We start from the raw sequence: 15,408 nt of genomic DNA, 5'->3' as shown, positions 1-15,408 counted from the left end.
TTTGGAGGGCAGTGACTCCCCTCAGGCCCCCCAAGATGTCCTGGAGCGCTGTAGCAGGAGCGCAAGGACGCTCTTGGACCAGGCTGGAGTATGTGACCGTGGACGAATGGGCCTTCAGCTTCGATGTCAGAGACCGCTGCTTTCCTGGTGCTCACAGCTGCCGAGCCCCACCCCCCAGGTGTGTAATGTCACACACACACACACATGCACACACACTCTTCCCCCCTCCTCCTGCTCCCCCAGGGTCCCTCCTGACATGGGACAGGAGCAGAGATCAGCTCTGCGGAGGCACCACCCAAGGCGCCCTTCCCAGGCCCCAGTTTCCTGGTCTGCAGAGGGACAAGCCTCACCCAACCAAGGGAATCTCAGAGTGGGCAAGGACCTGCAGCATCAAGGGCAGCCCAGGCACATTCCAGAATACTCTGGACGTCCCTGATCAGGGACCTCAGCCTCTGCTTGAAGCCCGCCCCCCCCCCCCAGTGAGAGGGTGCCTGCTACCTCCTGGGGCAGCCCCTTCCACTCTGGGACACCCACCCTCAAGGTAGAAATCTGGCTTGAAACAGGTTTCTCATGGAGGGGTGCCCAGCAGGGGAAGCCCAGTATGAGCCAGGAGGGCAGTGCCCACAAGGACCCCAACAGTGCCAGAAAGAGGGAAAGATGAGCACTGCACCGCAAAGTTAAAAACCAAGGTTGGCCCCAATGAAATCACAAAAAGGGGTGCCTCCTTCTCTTCTTTGCAGAGGTGGAGGCCTGTGGGTGTGGAACAGGGCATACACTAGCACACTTGTTTCTTTCTAATTCTTTGTTGTAATGGGAGGGGATGCTGAGTGGAGAGAGAGGGAAGAAGGAAAGGATGTGATCAGAAATAAAAGTAATATAAAAACACAATCTACTGAAAATTAAAAATCCACAAAGACATGGCCTAGGTCTCCTAGGGTCAAGTGGCCTCCCCCCCTCCACCCTGGTCCAGGCCACCTTGCCCATCGGCACCTTCCAGGGACAAAGGACTGAGGGCCCTGTCCCAGCACCTCCCCCACCCAGCCTGGAACAAACTCATGTCTGATATGATTCTGGAAATTCCAGCAACTGCCACCATTAACCAATAAGCATTTATTAAGCACCTACTGAGTGCCAGGCAATAAGACAAGAGGAAGGAATGAAAGGCATGAAGATAGGCCAAAAGGAGATAAAACTGTCTTCTCTTTGTTGAAGACAGCAGAGTTTACTTAGAAAACCGCAGGGAACCAGCAAAAGTCTAATGCAGACAATTAACAGCTTCAGCAAAGTTAAAGATTATAAAATAAACCCTAAAAATTAAGAATTTCATTTTAATACTAATAACAAAACACAAAAAGCAACAATACGAAGGGAAAGCCCACTCCCAATAAGGACAAAATGCACAAAATATCTGGGTGCTGACCTCCCAGAGAGCTCAACGAACCCGTACGGATTCAGTTACGAATCCCTTCCTAAAGAAAGGACACAGGGTGGCCAGGCGGAACAGCGAATGGAGCACCCGACCCTGGAGCCAGGAGGACCTGAGTTCAAATCCAGCGTACACATTACTGCTATGGGCGGGAGATGACCAAAGGATGGAGGAAATTACAAAAGAAAGAAGAGACAGAGAAAGACAGACAGAGACAGACTGATGCCACGAAGAAGAAGGTGATATGCTTCCAGGTCTATGGAGAGGGGAGGCTTTTGCTGCCAGATGACAGATGGAGACAGAGAGAACCAGAGGAGAAATGGCCGCTTCCACCAACATAAAGCCCAGGAGGCCCCCCCCACACACACACACACACAACAAAACTAATGGGATTAAAATCATCACCGTGATAAATGGCCACATAAACAGGCTGGTCCTCTAGGGAATGGTGAGGTGATGCTTTCAGAAAAGCCCAGGAAAACTTCTATGAACAGATGCAGAGTGAACAGAACCAGGAGACATTTACACAACAGTGACCCCAAGAGACACAGGAACCCTGGCCAATGCATGACACCCCCCTACACCTTGGCCTGGGGCCCAGGTGGTCCCCAAACAGAAGGGGAGCCCCACAGCTGGGGGCCAGCTCCCAGCCTCCTTCTCTGCCGCGGCCCATGTCCCCAAGCTGAGCATGCAGCACTTCCAAAGCCCTCAGGGGTCACTTTATTAGCTGGTCCTCACAACATCCTTGTGAGGTAGGTGGGGGTTAGACTCTCCCAAATGGAGGGTCAGGGGTACGAGGAGTCCCAGGCACCCTGGAGCCAGCCGCTGTCTCCACCCACAGACACACAAGTCCAGCATCTGCTGCTGTCCAGACCTAGAGCCTCCCACCTTCCTCTTCCTCTCTCAGCCTCTTAGAGAGATGCTCGCCGATGGCTCTCAGAGGGTCGGCTTGATAGGAAGCGTTGGTGACCACCTCCTGGAACCGTGCCATCTCGTCATCTCTGAAAGAAGCCAACTGGACAGGTCAGTGCGTCTGCTAAGGGGCCAGAGGTTCCTCGGTGCCAGGCCCGGGGCCAAGCGCAGAATTCCCAATCATGACCTTGCTTGGACCTCCCTCACAACAACCATGGCAGGGAGGGGCTGTGCTGACCCCCACTTCACAGATGAGGAGACTGAGGCAAAGGTGAAGGGACTTGAGCAGGGTCACACAGGAAGTGTCTGAGAGCAGATCTGAGCTCAGGTCTTCTCAACTATGCCCTGTAGTGCCCCCTTGATGCCCACTGGGGAAGTGCGGGCAGCTTGAGGAAATGGAAGCTGAGATGAGGTCAGGGTGCCCAAGAAGCAAGCTGACAGGGCCACCCATGCAGTTGGCATCCGCGCCCCCTCGGGGTTACCCTGTAGATAGCTGCAGTGTCCACACTGCGACACACACACACTCACCTGTGCACATGCACACACTAACCCATGCATTTATGCACTCACCTGTGCACGCACACGTTTACCCATATACGCATGCATGCTCACCCGTGCACACATACGCTCACCCACGCACACACGCTCACCCGTGTACACACATGCTCACCCATGCACGCACACTCACCCGTGTGCACATACATGCACACACATGCATGTGCACCCACTGCACCAGCTGTCCTCAGGCCTGGCTCTCTCTGCTCATTTCCATGCTGTCTCTTCCCCCATTGGAGAGCGAGTCCCCCACAGCCCTTGGGGTGGGGCCTGGTACTCAATAAAGGCTTGTGGTTGCCACATGCATACACACACGTATGCAACACACACACAAACCCCACGCAACACAAAGCAGGAGAAGCCCTTCCTCAGCCCAGGGAATCACCTGGACACCTTCCAGCACTTTGAAGTCGACCCCTGGTGCCAAAGGAACCTTACAGGTGAGTGCTGAGGCAATGATGGCCACATCAGCTGGCCTCTGGAGTGCACAGTGGGGCCAGACAGCTGCCCTTTGTGGGCCCAGCCGGACCTTCTCTGGGAAGCTGGAGGCCAGGCCAGGGCCCTCTCTCGTCTGGTCCAATCCCACCCAAAGCCTCCCTGCTTGTACTGTGGATCCCACCAGGAATCCCAGAGTGGTGGTGCGGGGGATGTTGGCCTCACTAGACCATTCATTGCCCACACCTGGGTCACCTGGCAGCCCCGGCATCTGGTCTATGAACAGGAAGAGAAGGAGCTCATTTGGAAGGTTCCAAAAGCCTGTCATGCGGCTGAGCTGAGGGCAAAGGCCCCACCCAGCCATCCCACCCACCCATCACCAGGCTTGGGAAGTCAAGGGGACCACCATGAGGCTGTCCCACCAGCCCTCTGGGGCCTGGCAGCCCCAGACCAAGGCTCCCCCCGACGACAGCCCCAGGGGAAGCTGGAATGGGCCACCCGAGAGCCACCTCCAGCCCCTAGGAATCAAATCTGCTGTGAATATGGGCCAGACCCCAGCTCATCCCAGCACCTCCTGGCAGGCCCAGGCCCTGCAGCAGGAGATGTCCAGAGTCAGTGTGGGCACACATACACACACAGACACACACATGCATAGACACACATATGCAGACATATGCACATGCAAAGACACACGTGCACACACAGGGCCTCCTGGTCCTGCCAGCATCCCGTGAGTGTGCTGGAGCGCTGAGAGGTCTCTGGAGGAAGGTCCAGCCAATGAAGCCAAGGTGCTGGCTGCCCACTGGGAAGGCACTGCACTGCACTGCCCTGCCCTCTGTCAGAGGCCCTGGGGCCAGATCCCACTTGGGTCTCAGCTTCTCTGTCAGATGAAGGCGCTCAGATGAGATGGCCTATGAGGCCCACCCACGTCAGTCCTGGGTGCTGGGTCCCAAGGCCCCTCTCCTCCTTGTGTCAGTCTCCTCCATGGTGAAATGACAGGGTCTGCCCAGACAACTTTGAGAACCTGCCTGGGCATGCAACTGGACTCTGGAGAACACCAGGGAGACACCCCACCCTGACCTCATGACCAGCACTTGAAGCCTTCCCTCCCCACTCAGGAAGGGCCAGGTGGCCTCTGCGTCTCAGCCCAGCCATCGGCTCCGCACTCCATGGGTGGTCACCGTGGTCATCCCTGACCGGGCCGTAACACGGGATGGAACCAGCTCTTGGCCATCCAGCTGCCCGGGGGAGGAGAGAGAGAGGGCACAAGCAGAGATGAGCCAGAACCAGCCTATTGGCTGAGCGGGCTGAAGTCCAGGGGGTCCCAGGGCCACCCACCACCCGCCCCTCAGCCCAGCGACACCCGTGGGGGCAGTGGGTCCTGACCATACTCACAGGAGTTTGCGCTTCTGGGCCGCTGTCATGCGGCTGAAGTCCGTGGGCTCAGCCTTCTGCCTGGGGGTGCTGTGGGGAGACGAAGAGCGCGGTTCAGCGGGGCCTTTGAAAGTGTCTGTGAGAGAGGTGTCTGTGACAGAGCTCCCTGGGCCGCCAGCTCCCCTGCACGTTCCACAAGCTGTGGCTGGGGGATGCCCACCTCCCACCCAGCAGGGGCCTGACGCCCTGTTCCCAGCCCTAGGGGCCCGTCCATAATATGGGCTGGGCAGAAAGAACAGCCCCTGCCCTCAGGGAGGCCACACCTTCCCGGGCTCCCCGGCACCAGAAGGGGGTCTCTGTAGTCCCAGAGCTCTGCACATAGTAGGCACTTCATGAGAAATTCTTATTGCTCTAGACTGCATGGGCCAACCCTCACGGAGCTTCTGCTGGACTGGCGAATCCCCTGCCCAGCCACCTCCTCCAGGCTGCCCTCCTGTGTTCAGCTGCCATTCCCTATTAGCATGGGAGCTCTGGAGGGCAGGGGCTATGCCTCCTTCTGTCTGCCTGGCGCGTAATATGCTCCTCCTAAAAGTCTGCTGGCTTTACTCCCCAGCTGGCCTGTGCTCATGTGGATGTCCTGCCTTCTGCTCACGAACAGACCCCAGGACAGGGCACTCCCGCAAAGGAAGGCCAGGCCAGAGGGCACCATCGCACTCTCCCATGCCTGCCGTGACTCCTGTAAAATCGGGATGGACAAGCCCGAACGTTAATCACTCAGATCCCTGGTCAACCTGCAGAGACACAAAGAGTCTTAGGCCTCCTGACCACCCATTCAATTCAGTGAGCCCCTACACAGCACCTACTGTGCTCAGGGCCTGCCCTCCAGAAGCTTACACTCTACTTCCACCAGACACACAGCCACACAGTGACCTGCGAGGTCGCAGTCTTGTGGGCAGAGGGCTGCCCGATGGGAGTAGTGCACAGACCTAGACAACCATCCCATGTTTCTCCAGTCTAAAGTACAAGGCCTTGGGTCTTCCTGAAACATGGCAGCCATGATGGAGCAGGACACCTGAGGACATCATGCTTATTTTTGGAACCCCCACCTTTTTTTTTTGGAGGGGGGAAGGCGGGGCAATTGGGGTTAAGTGACTTGTCCAAGGTCACATGGCTAGTGTTAAGTGTCTGAGGCTGGATTTGAACTCAGGTCTTCCTGCTCCAGGGCTGGTACTTTTTTCACCGCACCACTTAGCTGCGCCCCGCCTGGCCCTTAATACAGCCCAAGGTCACATGACAGCCTCCAGCTGCCACATGCACCAACCCCTTCCTGCAGCCAGCCTAATGCTCTGGCCCCCTGAACATGTGTTCTGAATCCACACTCAAGGTGGGCCTTTCCTCCATGCTCTGTGCTACCTGGACCACTGGAGTGCTCCACAGCCAGCTGCCTGCCCAGCGGATGCTAAATCGCTGAGATGCCAGGTGGGTCCAGCCCCTCCGTCAGTTCCAAAGGCATCCTGGCTAACTTCCAGAGTCCACCTTTCCCTCGAGAACAGCCGAGATCTTCCTCAGAAAGGCCTAGGCAAGCCCTAGGCCTGGTGTCCAGCAGGGCCCCAGCCAGGGGGACAGGACAGAACCTTGCCACGCCTGGCGGGGAGGCTGGCGAAGGGGCATGTTCCAAGTCTCGGATTCCTCAGCTTAGGTGGCAGACAAGGGGGTCTGATAGGACTCGCTCCCTTACATAAAACAAGGTACCAAAGATCACCTTAGGCTCCCCCCAGGCTCCACCCCCTCTCTCCCTGTGTGGCCCCTAGTGGTAGCACAACCAGGACCCCCCCAAGGAGGAGGAGGCCTCCCCACAAAGTACCCGGGGAGTAGCCATCCAGCCTTGGCTTGGATACCTCCAGGACTGGGAACTCCCTCCCTCCCTCCCTCCCTCCTAGGCTACCTCTCGGCGGCCTTGCCTGCTGTGGGCCGACACTCAGGTCAGTCCCACGAGCCCATCTGTGGGCGTCCCGTCTGTTCTCCCCAGGCCGTCCTCCTAAGGGAAGCCTTCTGAGTCTCCTATGGGTCAGCTGCCTTCCAGAAGGGCACGGCACACCACCCACAGGGCCTCCTTGGCCCTCCTTGTCCTGGATTTTTGGAGGAACTTGGAGAAGGAAGCCAGCCAGGGCAAGCACTGACCACCACCAGAGCCAAAGTGAATGCTGGGGATGCATAAGCCCCTCCTCAACTCCTTAACAGAAGTGGGGGGCCATGACCACAGAACATTGCACACAATTCCAGGCTGATCCAATGAAGTGACTGTTTTGCTTGATTTTTTCCTCTTCCTTTTTACAATTCTTTGTTAGAAGGAAGGGGAAGGGAGAAGCAGGGATCAGGGGAGTTAAAAACAGACAGCTGTGACAGCGTAAGCCCACCAGGGCTTCCCCTAAGGTGGTCTCTGTCCAGACACCCACTTCTCTTGGCTAACTCTTCCGTAGGATTCCAGACCCCAACCCCAACCTGTCCCTCTGCAGAGGGGGGACAGAAGAGGGGTGCGCCCCTGGCCGCCTCAACACCCCAAAGTTTTCTGGGCACAGAAGAGGTGACTGGCACAGGACCACAAAGGCCACCAGCATGTGCATGTCGGGGGGGTGGGTCTTCCCACGATCCCCCACTGCTCCCCAGAGCCAAAGTCTGTCTCATCAACAAGACTCTCCCGTGGAAGCAGAACGGCCACAGGCCCCCACTCCCCCCCCTGGACAGGCCTGGGTATTGGGGGTGGGGGCCGAGGAGGCCGGGGCACCAGGCCTGCAATGACACCCACAAAAATGCCAGGAGACACCCTCCAGCCCATGCAGCTGGCCAAGCCCTGACTCCTGTCCCAGAAACCCCTCCAGAGATTACAAAAATAGAAGCAGACACGTCGCTGTTCATCTCGTCACCCTCAGATGCTTGTGCCTCCCAGAGCCACCGAGAATAACCAGGAACATTACCGTAGGCAAGGAGCTGTCCAGGACACTGCTCCCTGTGCGGACCTGAGGGGGGCATGAAGCCCAACTCCCTCCTCTGTCAGAGGAGAAAACTGAGGCCTGGATGGAGGGCATACAGACACTGCCTTCTGTGGGGTACACACACGCACACACATACACTCACACACATAGTCACACACACTCACCCCACTACACCACTGCTCTCAAAACATTCAGAGAACCAGAGGAGGGCCTCTGGGATATTGGGTCTTCTTTGTGGGGGTTTGAAAGGCAAGGCAAAAATCTCAGCCTGCGATGAGGATGGGTGGTCATCAGCTCCAGCAGAGGGCATTACACTTACTGGAGAACCCCAGGGCTTCCAGGCAGCAAACAGCAGGCGATCTTTTTTCTTATTCACGACTCTCACAGGGAGAACCTGAAAAAGGCCTTAGCCTAAAAGGGCCAGGGTCTCCCACTGCATCCTGAGCCATCTTCAGTCATCCTGATGAATATCTGGTCAATGGACCCAGATGGCTCTGGAGGAGACAGTGAGGCCGGTGACCTTGCACAGCCTCCCTCACTGAAATCAGAGTCAACTGCCAGTCATGTCATCACTTCCCTGATGTCATAGACCTCTTCGAGAACAAATGACAAATACAACTCACAGCTGCCAAGCCCACACTTGGGCGCACCTCCACTGGTCTTGCAATGGTCCCTAAGGTCCCTCCCTCCTTCCCCACTTACATAGTAAACTCACCCTTTGTTCCCCAGGCATCAAGCCCACTGTTGAATGCCCACCTGGGCCTTTGTCAATCCCTCCCTTCTTTCAAAGGGGCCCCCAAAATCAATGACATTTTGTCCAGGCTACTATCTGTTTTCAACAAAGCCCCTGAGGGTGATTTCTCTTAAAGAAGGCTGTCATCAGAAGGCATCCCCAAGAGACTGATGGGAGATGCCAATGAACAGTCGTTGGGGCAGTGCAGACAGATCAGGCAAAAGAAAAGCGAGCCAACTCCTCCCTGAGAAGGGCATCATCTCCCCAAAAGTTCCAGTGTAATGTGGGTAGAGGGGGGGGAGGTGATCACTGGCAGGTAGTAGGGAAACCAAGACACAAGCAAAGCAGGACAACTCCCATCTGCATGCAAATGACCTCAGTCTCAATGGCAGACAAAACTTCCAGAATGTCCACCCGCCACCAAAGTTGACTTCTCATGGGCCACATTCCAGGTTCTCTGCAGGCTAGTCTTGGGCAGGGGGGGTGAGGGGAAAAGGTTCCACTTCTAGCTCTGCGCCCCAAGCCATCCACATGGCTGACTGGTAATAAATGTCTCATGAAAGAGAAAACAGGTCAGATGAATGCAGAGCAGAAAGTCATTCCCCTCTCCCCACCCCCTTGAGCACAGGGCTGGGGCAGGGCCAAAACCATCACTTTAGACCCGAAGCAGGGGCCTCGGTTGTGTCCAAAATGGAACTCATTCTCTTTCTCTCTGAACACTGCCCCCTTCCCTATCACTGTAGGGGGCACCACCCTTCTCCCAGGCCCCCAGGCCCATAACCTAGGAGTCACCCTGGACTCCTCACTCTCTCTCATCCCGCAGATCTAATAATGCACTAAGGCACATCAAGTTCACCTCTGCGGCTTCTCTGGTCGATGTTACCTCTGACATATCTCTTGTCAACGCCACCTCTGAAACATCTCTTGTCAATGTCACCTCTGAAGCATCTCTCATCAGTTTCACCTCTGCAGCATTTCTCATCACCTCTGCAACATCTCTCCTCGAAGTCACCTCTGCAACATCTGTCGTCGATGTCACCTATGCATCATCTCTCGTCGATGTCACCTCTGAACTATCTCTAGTCAATGTCACCTCTGCAGCATTTCTCATCACCTCTGCATCATCTCTCGTCGATGTCACCTCTGAACTATCTCTCGTCAATGTCACCTCTGCATCATCTCTTGTTAATTTCACCTCTGCAGCATCTCCAATGACCTTGCCCCCACCCTGGGGCAGACTCTCATCATTTCACACCTGGCCGATTGCCATAGCTGCTGGGGGCAGGTGGTGGCTGTCTCAAGTCCCACCCCTCCAGTCCATCCTCCATTCAGCTGTCAAACTGATCTTCCTAAAGTGCAGGTCCAACCATGTCACCTCCTTACCCAATAAGCTCCAGTGGCTCCTTATTGCTTTCAGGATCAAATGCAAAACCCTCTTTGGCCTTCAGAGCCCCTGCCCCCTCCTCCCTATCTAGTGTCCTTTCACCTCACTCCCCGCCACGTCCTCCTCAATCCTGTACCCTTAGCCTCCTGGCTGTGTCCACCTCTCAGCTCCAGGGAGCATTTCTGGTATCCTCCAGGCCTGGAATGCTCTCCCTCCTCCACTCTTTTGCCTTTCTTTGCATATCCAGCACTTAGCACATAGAGGCTTAATAAAAGCTTAGTGACTAAGTTTCTGTTTCCTCATCTGTAAACTGGGGATAATAACAACAGCAGTTTGTATTTATATATCTCTTTAACTTTTGCAAAGCCCTTTACAAACATTATTTATTATCTTCATTTTACAAATGAGGAAACTAAGGCAGGGAGCAGTCAAGTGACTTGCCCAAGGTCACACAGCCACTATGTGTCTAAGGCTAGATTTGAACTCAGGTCTTCCTGACTCAACTCCAGCACTCTGCACTGTGGCACCCCTTAGCTGATACAACAATCCACTCTGACAAGGAGAGCTGTTCTACAGCTGAATATGTGGCCCCAGGAAGCAGTGGGCACCCCACCCCATCCTGAGGTCAGGCAAGGACCCAGCAGCTGCCTCTGAGTGTGTGAAGGGGATGGTGGGTATGGAATGGTACAGAGCCTCAGAAACTGCTGGGGGTGTTGCTGTGGGCATTCCTTTTCCGGCAGGGCTCTGAAGGTGGCTGACTCCACCTCTCCCATTGCATGGAGGAGCAAAGGGAGGCTCAAAGAGGACGATACACTGTGATCCCAGCTCGGTCTAACACCTTCCCACTCTGCGGCAAAGCCATAAGGACCAGGGCTGTAGGCACTAGCCTCAGGTTCGACGGCTGCCCAGGCGGCCACTGTGATAGCTACCCACCAACACTCACATGCATGCACGTGCACACACATACACACGTGTGCCCATGCACACACACATACATGCACACTCACACACCTCTTGAGCTTCCTCCTGGGCCGGCTGGCTGTCACCAGCTCTGAAAGCTCAGGCAAGGCCTCCATGAGGGGATGCAGGTCTCCCACTACAGCCGTGGCCTTCCGCCTCGCCTCTGCCTTGCGAGTCTCCTCTGCCGCCTTGATTGCATCTATTTCTGAAAAGAAGAGCAGAAAGGGGGTGGGGATGAATCAGGGTCCTGCAGGGGGCCCGCCCCCATCCCATCAGACACAGACCAAGCCCTCTCCTGCCTGGCCCTGCTGCTGCCAAGAGAGCCCTTGAGGAGCTCAGGGTCCTCCTTTCTCATGTCCCCTGAGCCCTGGGACCCTGGGAGGAGGGGAGGAGGGAAGTGCATTCGGTAGGTTATTTTCTCCCCTTAATCACAGATCTGCACTTTTTAATTATAGGCTTGATCATGAGACTGGAGACACTGGCAAGGAAAGCTTTTTTTTTTTCCCATTTTCCTCTTGAAAGGGCCCCCAAGTGCCCAAGGATGCTAAAGCAGGGCTTGGGATGTGAACAGGTGAGTCATGTGAGGGAAGAAGGTTAAATGCTGCATGGCCAGGAAAAGGCCCCAGTCTGAGGCCCCATCAAATACAGCTCCGGGCAGTGCCACTGAAGGGGAGAAGGCCCTGACATCCTGGCTGACTCACATTTCTGGATGGGCCCTCTCTGGATGGGGCACAGGAGCCCCCAAAGCAGCCTGAGGGCATGCTCAGGACCCCCAGGGGCCCTCAGCAGGCTCTGAGCCAAGGCTCAGCCCCCAGGAGATACTGCCACTATGCAGCCTCACATGTCCCCCCAGGAGCTCTGATTCCCACTGAGCTTGGAGGGTGACCCCTGAGGTGCCCACTAGAGGGGTCACCAGCCCCGTTTTGTGGAGGAGAGAGGCCAAGTTCCCAGAGCTAGAAAGGGTGAGGGGCTCTGAGACCCTGTGGCCCTGGAGAGCTCAGGCCAGGTCTGGCGGCCTGCGCAGACTACAGCAGGGAGGTGAAGGGGTCACAGCCCCACCCCTCACCAGGACCAGCCTGTCACCTGTCTTCTTTAACAAAGGAACAACAGGCCAGATGACTGCCATGTGGAAGGGGCTCAGTTCTGCAATCCTGGCCCCAGAACAGCCTGCAGAGGTGGGGAGGGCAGGAGGCAGGCGCCACCCTCCCACACCTGCCAGTGACCTGTGGATCCATGGCCCCAGGCCACGTGTTTGGGGGCTGCAGGAGGTCCTCCCAAGCCCCCACCTCCTCCCTGTTGGCTGCCCTCTCCCTAGCTATCCTGTCACCTGCCTCCTTCACGAAGCCCCTGGCTTCCTTTCTTCCAGCCTCAGACCTGTGTTACTGCCTCCCCACCATGCCAGAGGCCATCCTTCAAAGTAGAAACTTGTGACCCTGGCAGTCAAGGCCCTCTGGAGTTAGAAAGGGTGTGGACTTAAGAGCTGGGAGACCCAACCTCTGGGCTTAGCTCTGCCAGGACTTGGCTGGATGACCCTGGTCCTCCCCTGGTCTAGGCCTTCTCGGACTCCTTTCCAGCCCATGCTGCCCCATCACACCTCTCTGGGCTCCCACCAAGCCTGTTCCCCAACAGACCTGCTCCTTTCCTGCTTCCACTGGGGCAAGAGCCTCTGCCTGGGATGCCCCCTCCCCCCATACTCCCACCTCTTGATGCCACCAAACACCCAAGCCCCTGGGAACCTGGAAGGGGCCCCAGCCCTTTTATGGAGGTGAAAATGGAGGCCCCGGGGAGGGCCAAGGGCACAGAGGCCATAGCTGAAGCAGCAGGCCTAGAGGCAGGAAGACCCAGGTTCAAATCCAGCCTCAGACACTTACTGGCTGGGTGAGCCCTGGCTTCAGCTGCCACGGCCCTGACCTTCGAGACCATAGTGCACAGTAGGCCCCAATTCCAATCACCCTGAGTTACGCAGGCTGACAATCCAGGGCCCTGCGGCGGGATGGCTACTCCCCAGGGTGGGGGGATGGGTCATCTCCCCCATCAGCCCCCTCCCCACCTCATGCCAGGACCACTGCTGGGGGGGGATGTCCCTGCCTGCCTCAAGCCCCCCTGTCTCCAGCCCATCCTCCACTCAACTGCCAAAGTGCATGCCTGCCAGGGCCACCCCCTGCTCCAAGTCCAGGGGCTCCTTGGGGCTCGGGGGCAAACACAGAATGCTCAGTTTGGATCCTGAGGCACCTCCCCTGCCCCATTTCCCATCCCCTTGTATGCCTCCTGAGATCTAGGGACCCCAAGCCTCCACTTCCAGGGGATTCAAATGCCTCCAGGCACTTCCTCTGCGGTTCCCCCGGACTCTCCCTCCCTCATCTCCACCTCCTGCCTGCTCTCTTCAAGTCTCCACTAAAATGCCACCTTTGGCCAGAAGCCTTTCCCAGCGCTGAACTCCACTGCCTCTGAGAGTAGCTTTGCAGCTGTCTGCTGTGCCCTCCCCCCATGGGAATGTGAAGATCTTCCCTGCCCCTTAATAAGCCTAAAGGAATTTGAGGACCTTCCCCATCTACCCCTAACAGGCTGGCTGCATGTGGTCACATGTAGCCTGTGATGGGAGTTTGCCCAACAGGAGAAGTTTGCTTAGGGGAGGCTTGTTCTTCAGAGAGACCCACACCTTGTTACTTTGTATCTAGGCAGTGGGTCAGGAAGGCTGTCGCGCCCTCTGACGCTGAAGAAGGGCGTATGTGCCCTGAAGTGAGCTTTGGCCAGATGAGAGTCTGGGCGGCCAAAGCCAGATGTTGGGGCTTCTCTCTAGGTCAGACAGCTAGAAGCCCTGTCTGCTGGTCTGTTGAATTGTGTTATTTTCTCTGTAGTTTTTGTCTGCTAGCAATTTCTGCTTGTATCTTCTGAAATTGAGGGTACTGACTTTCCCCCGACTAAGGGAATGATACATATGTTTGATTACCCCTTTTGAGTTGGTTCCCTCTAGAAAAGCAGATCAAAGAAGCTGTGCCAGCAGCCATCCTGGGTATGCTGGGGTGCTTGCTGTTGGGAGCTTCCGGAAGGCAGGGAATGTCTTTGATCATCTTTGCATCCACTTAAATACTCACAGACTGCCTGGCCTCTGGCTGTTCCTGCCACAACCCTGGTGTCTCTAGCTGGACACCCCTTGTCCAGGTGAGCTAGGAGAAGCCCACCACAGCACAGCACAGCCCGGGTCTAGGAGCTTAGCCCCACCCTGCACTGCAGGGGCCCTGCTATGCCGTCCCTTGGGGCAGCTCTACCTTCCAGCTGACCCACCCTCTGAGCTTTTCTCCTGGTCACTGGGGAGCAGAGGCCAGAGGCCTTGCTGCGCTGTTAACCCCCCCCCCCGACACCGCACTGTCACCAGTTCCCCTGGATCTGGCCTCCACCAGCTCTGAGGCAGATTGTCACCATCTCATCCAACTCCCTTCATCTTCTCCACGAGAGCAGAGATCTTGTTTAAAATGTGACTCAAACCTAGGTAAAGCCATAGCCTTGGCTGCTCATGCTCCAGACCCTAATCCTCCCGCCTTTTAATCCTAACACCTCCACCTGGATCCTCTCCCCAGTCAGTACAGCAAGGCCTGGCCCCAAGCTCACCCTTACTGCCACAGGAGTGTTACTCTGCAGGTAAAAAGTAAGACCCTTGAGGGCAAGAGTCATTGGTGATTTATCTTTGCCCTCCCTGCCCCCAACATAAGGCACAGGCCTGTCCTGAGCCCTCAGAGGTTCACCCAAATGATTGAATATTGAATGAATTTAAAAGCAAGTGATTGTTAGGACCCTTAGGTAGGTGGTCACTGACTGGGCCTCCAGTCCAAGGCAGTCCTGGCCTCCCTCAGGTCTCTGCTCAGGTAACCCAAGGGCAGATACATGATCCAGAGGCCATGGGGCTACTAATCTTCCCACATCTGTGAGCACTGCAAAGGAACTTGGTGTGTATTTGCCTGGGCCCTACTGCAAATGCCTAATGTTTGAGAACAGATTTCTCCCAAATCTGCCAGCCCTCCCAAAGGTCCTGGCTTCTCACCATCCCCATCTCTGCCCACTGTTATTTTTAATGCTACAATGGTGGGAAGAAACAGCACCACCAAGGAATCCTGTAGGACACAGGCCAGGGGCTGCCAGGACTTAGGGGGATGCCCATCAATCTTGCACAGTTAGGATCATGGAGATAATCCTGAGACATGTTTTGACTTGGAATGGAATGTAGAGCCCAGGCCCTGGGACATCTGGGCTGGTAAAAGTTCTCAGAGTGCTAGCACACGGGGCCAAAAACAGAGGGGAAGAGGAGAAAGGCTCCCAGGGAAAATGGGGATATCTGAACTCAGGTCCCAAGAAGACACAAAATTATCTGAGGGCTTGATGCCAACAAAGCTGCTATGGTAGATACCAGACCCCGGGCACAGGAAGGCTGGCTGCCTTGGAAACCAAGTACCTCAAACTCACCTTCTAGTCTTCTCCAGGAGACACCAAGTAGAGACCAACACAAGACGGAGTAGGGACGCTGAGGCACCTCCCGTGTTCCAGGCTAATCCTGCCTTGATTCTCTACTCCATCGGGTCTGTCTCAGTCTCCTCCTCTCCCTTTCTCTCTATGTCTCTCTCTCTCTCTCTCTCTCTCTCTC

At 56.0% G+C, this 15,408-nt stretch overlaps 1 protein-coding gene across 1 annotated transcript in view; it reads right to left on the bottom strand.

Annotated features, from left to right (window-relative positions):
- Positions 1–2,123: 2,123 nt before the first annotated feature.
- SLX9 (SLX9 ribosome biogenesis factor) overlaps positions 2,124–15,408 on the bottom strand; it is an 18,186-nt gene continuing 4,901 nt past the window's right edge. Inside the window, exons 2-4 of the mRNA XM_069100300.1 lie at positions 10,824–10,977; positions 4,724–4,792; positions 2,124–2,427 (exon numbers count right to left, since the gene is read on the bottom strand). Coding sequence (XP_068956401.1) covers positions 2,301–2,427; positions 4,724–4,792; positions 10,824–10,977 — 350 coding nt within the window. The 3' untranslated portion in view covers positions 2,124–2,300. The remainder of the gene's footprint in view (positions 2,428–4,723; positions 4,793–10,823; positions 10,978–15,408) is intronic.

Source organism: Petaurus breviceps, unplaced genomic scaffold, assembly GCF_028583685.1.
Source record: "Petaurus breviceps papuanus isolate PSGF00001 unplaced genomic scaffold, PetGlider_PUasm1.0 387, whole genome shotgun sequence".
Lineage (NCBI taxonomy): Eukaryota > Metazoa > Chordata > Mammalia > Diprotodontia > Petauridae > Petaurus > Petaurus breviceps.
Note: the sequence above shows the minus strand (reverse complement) of the source record. Positions and strands in the feature narration are given on the sequence as shown.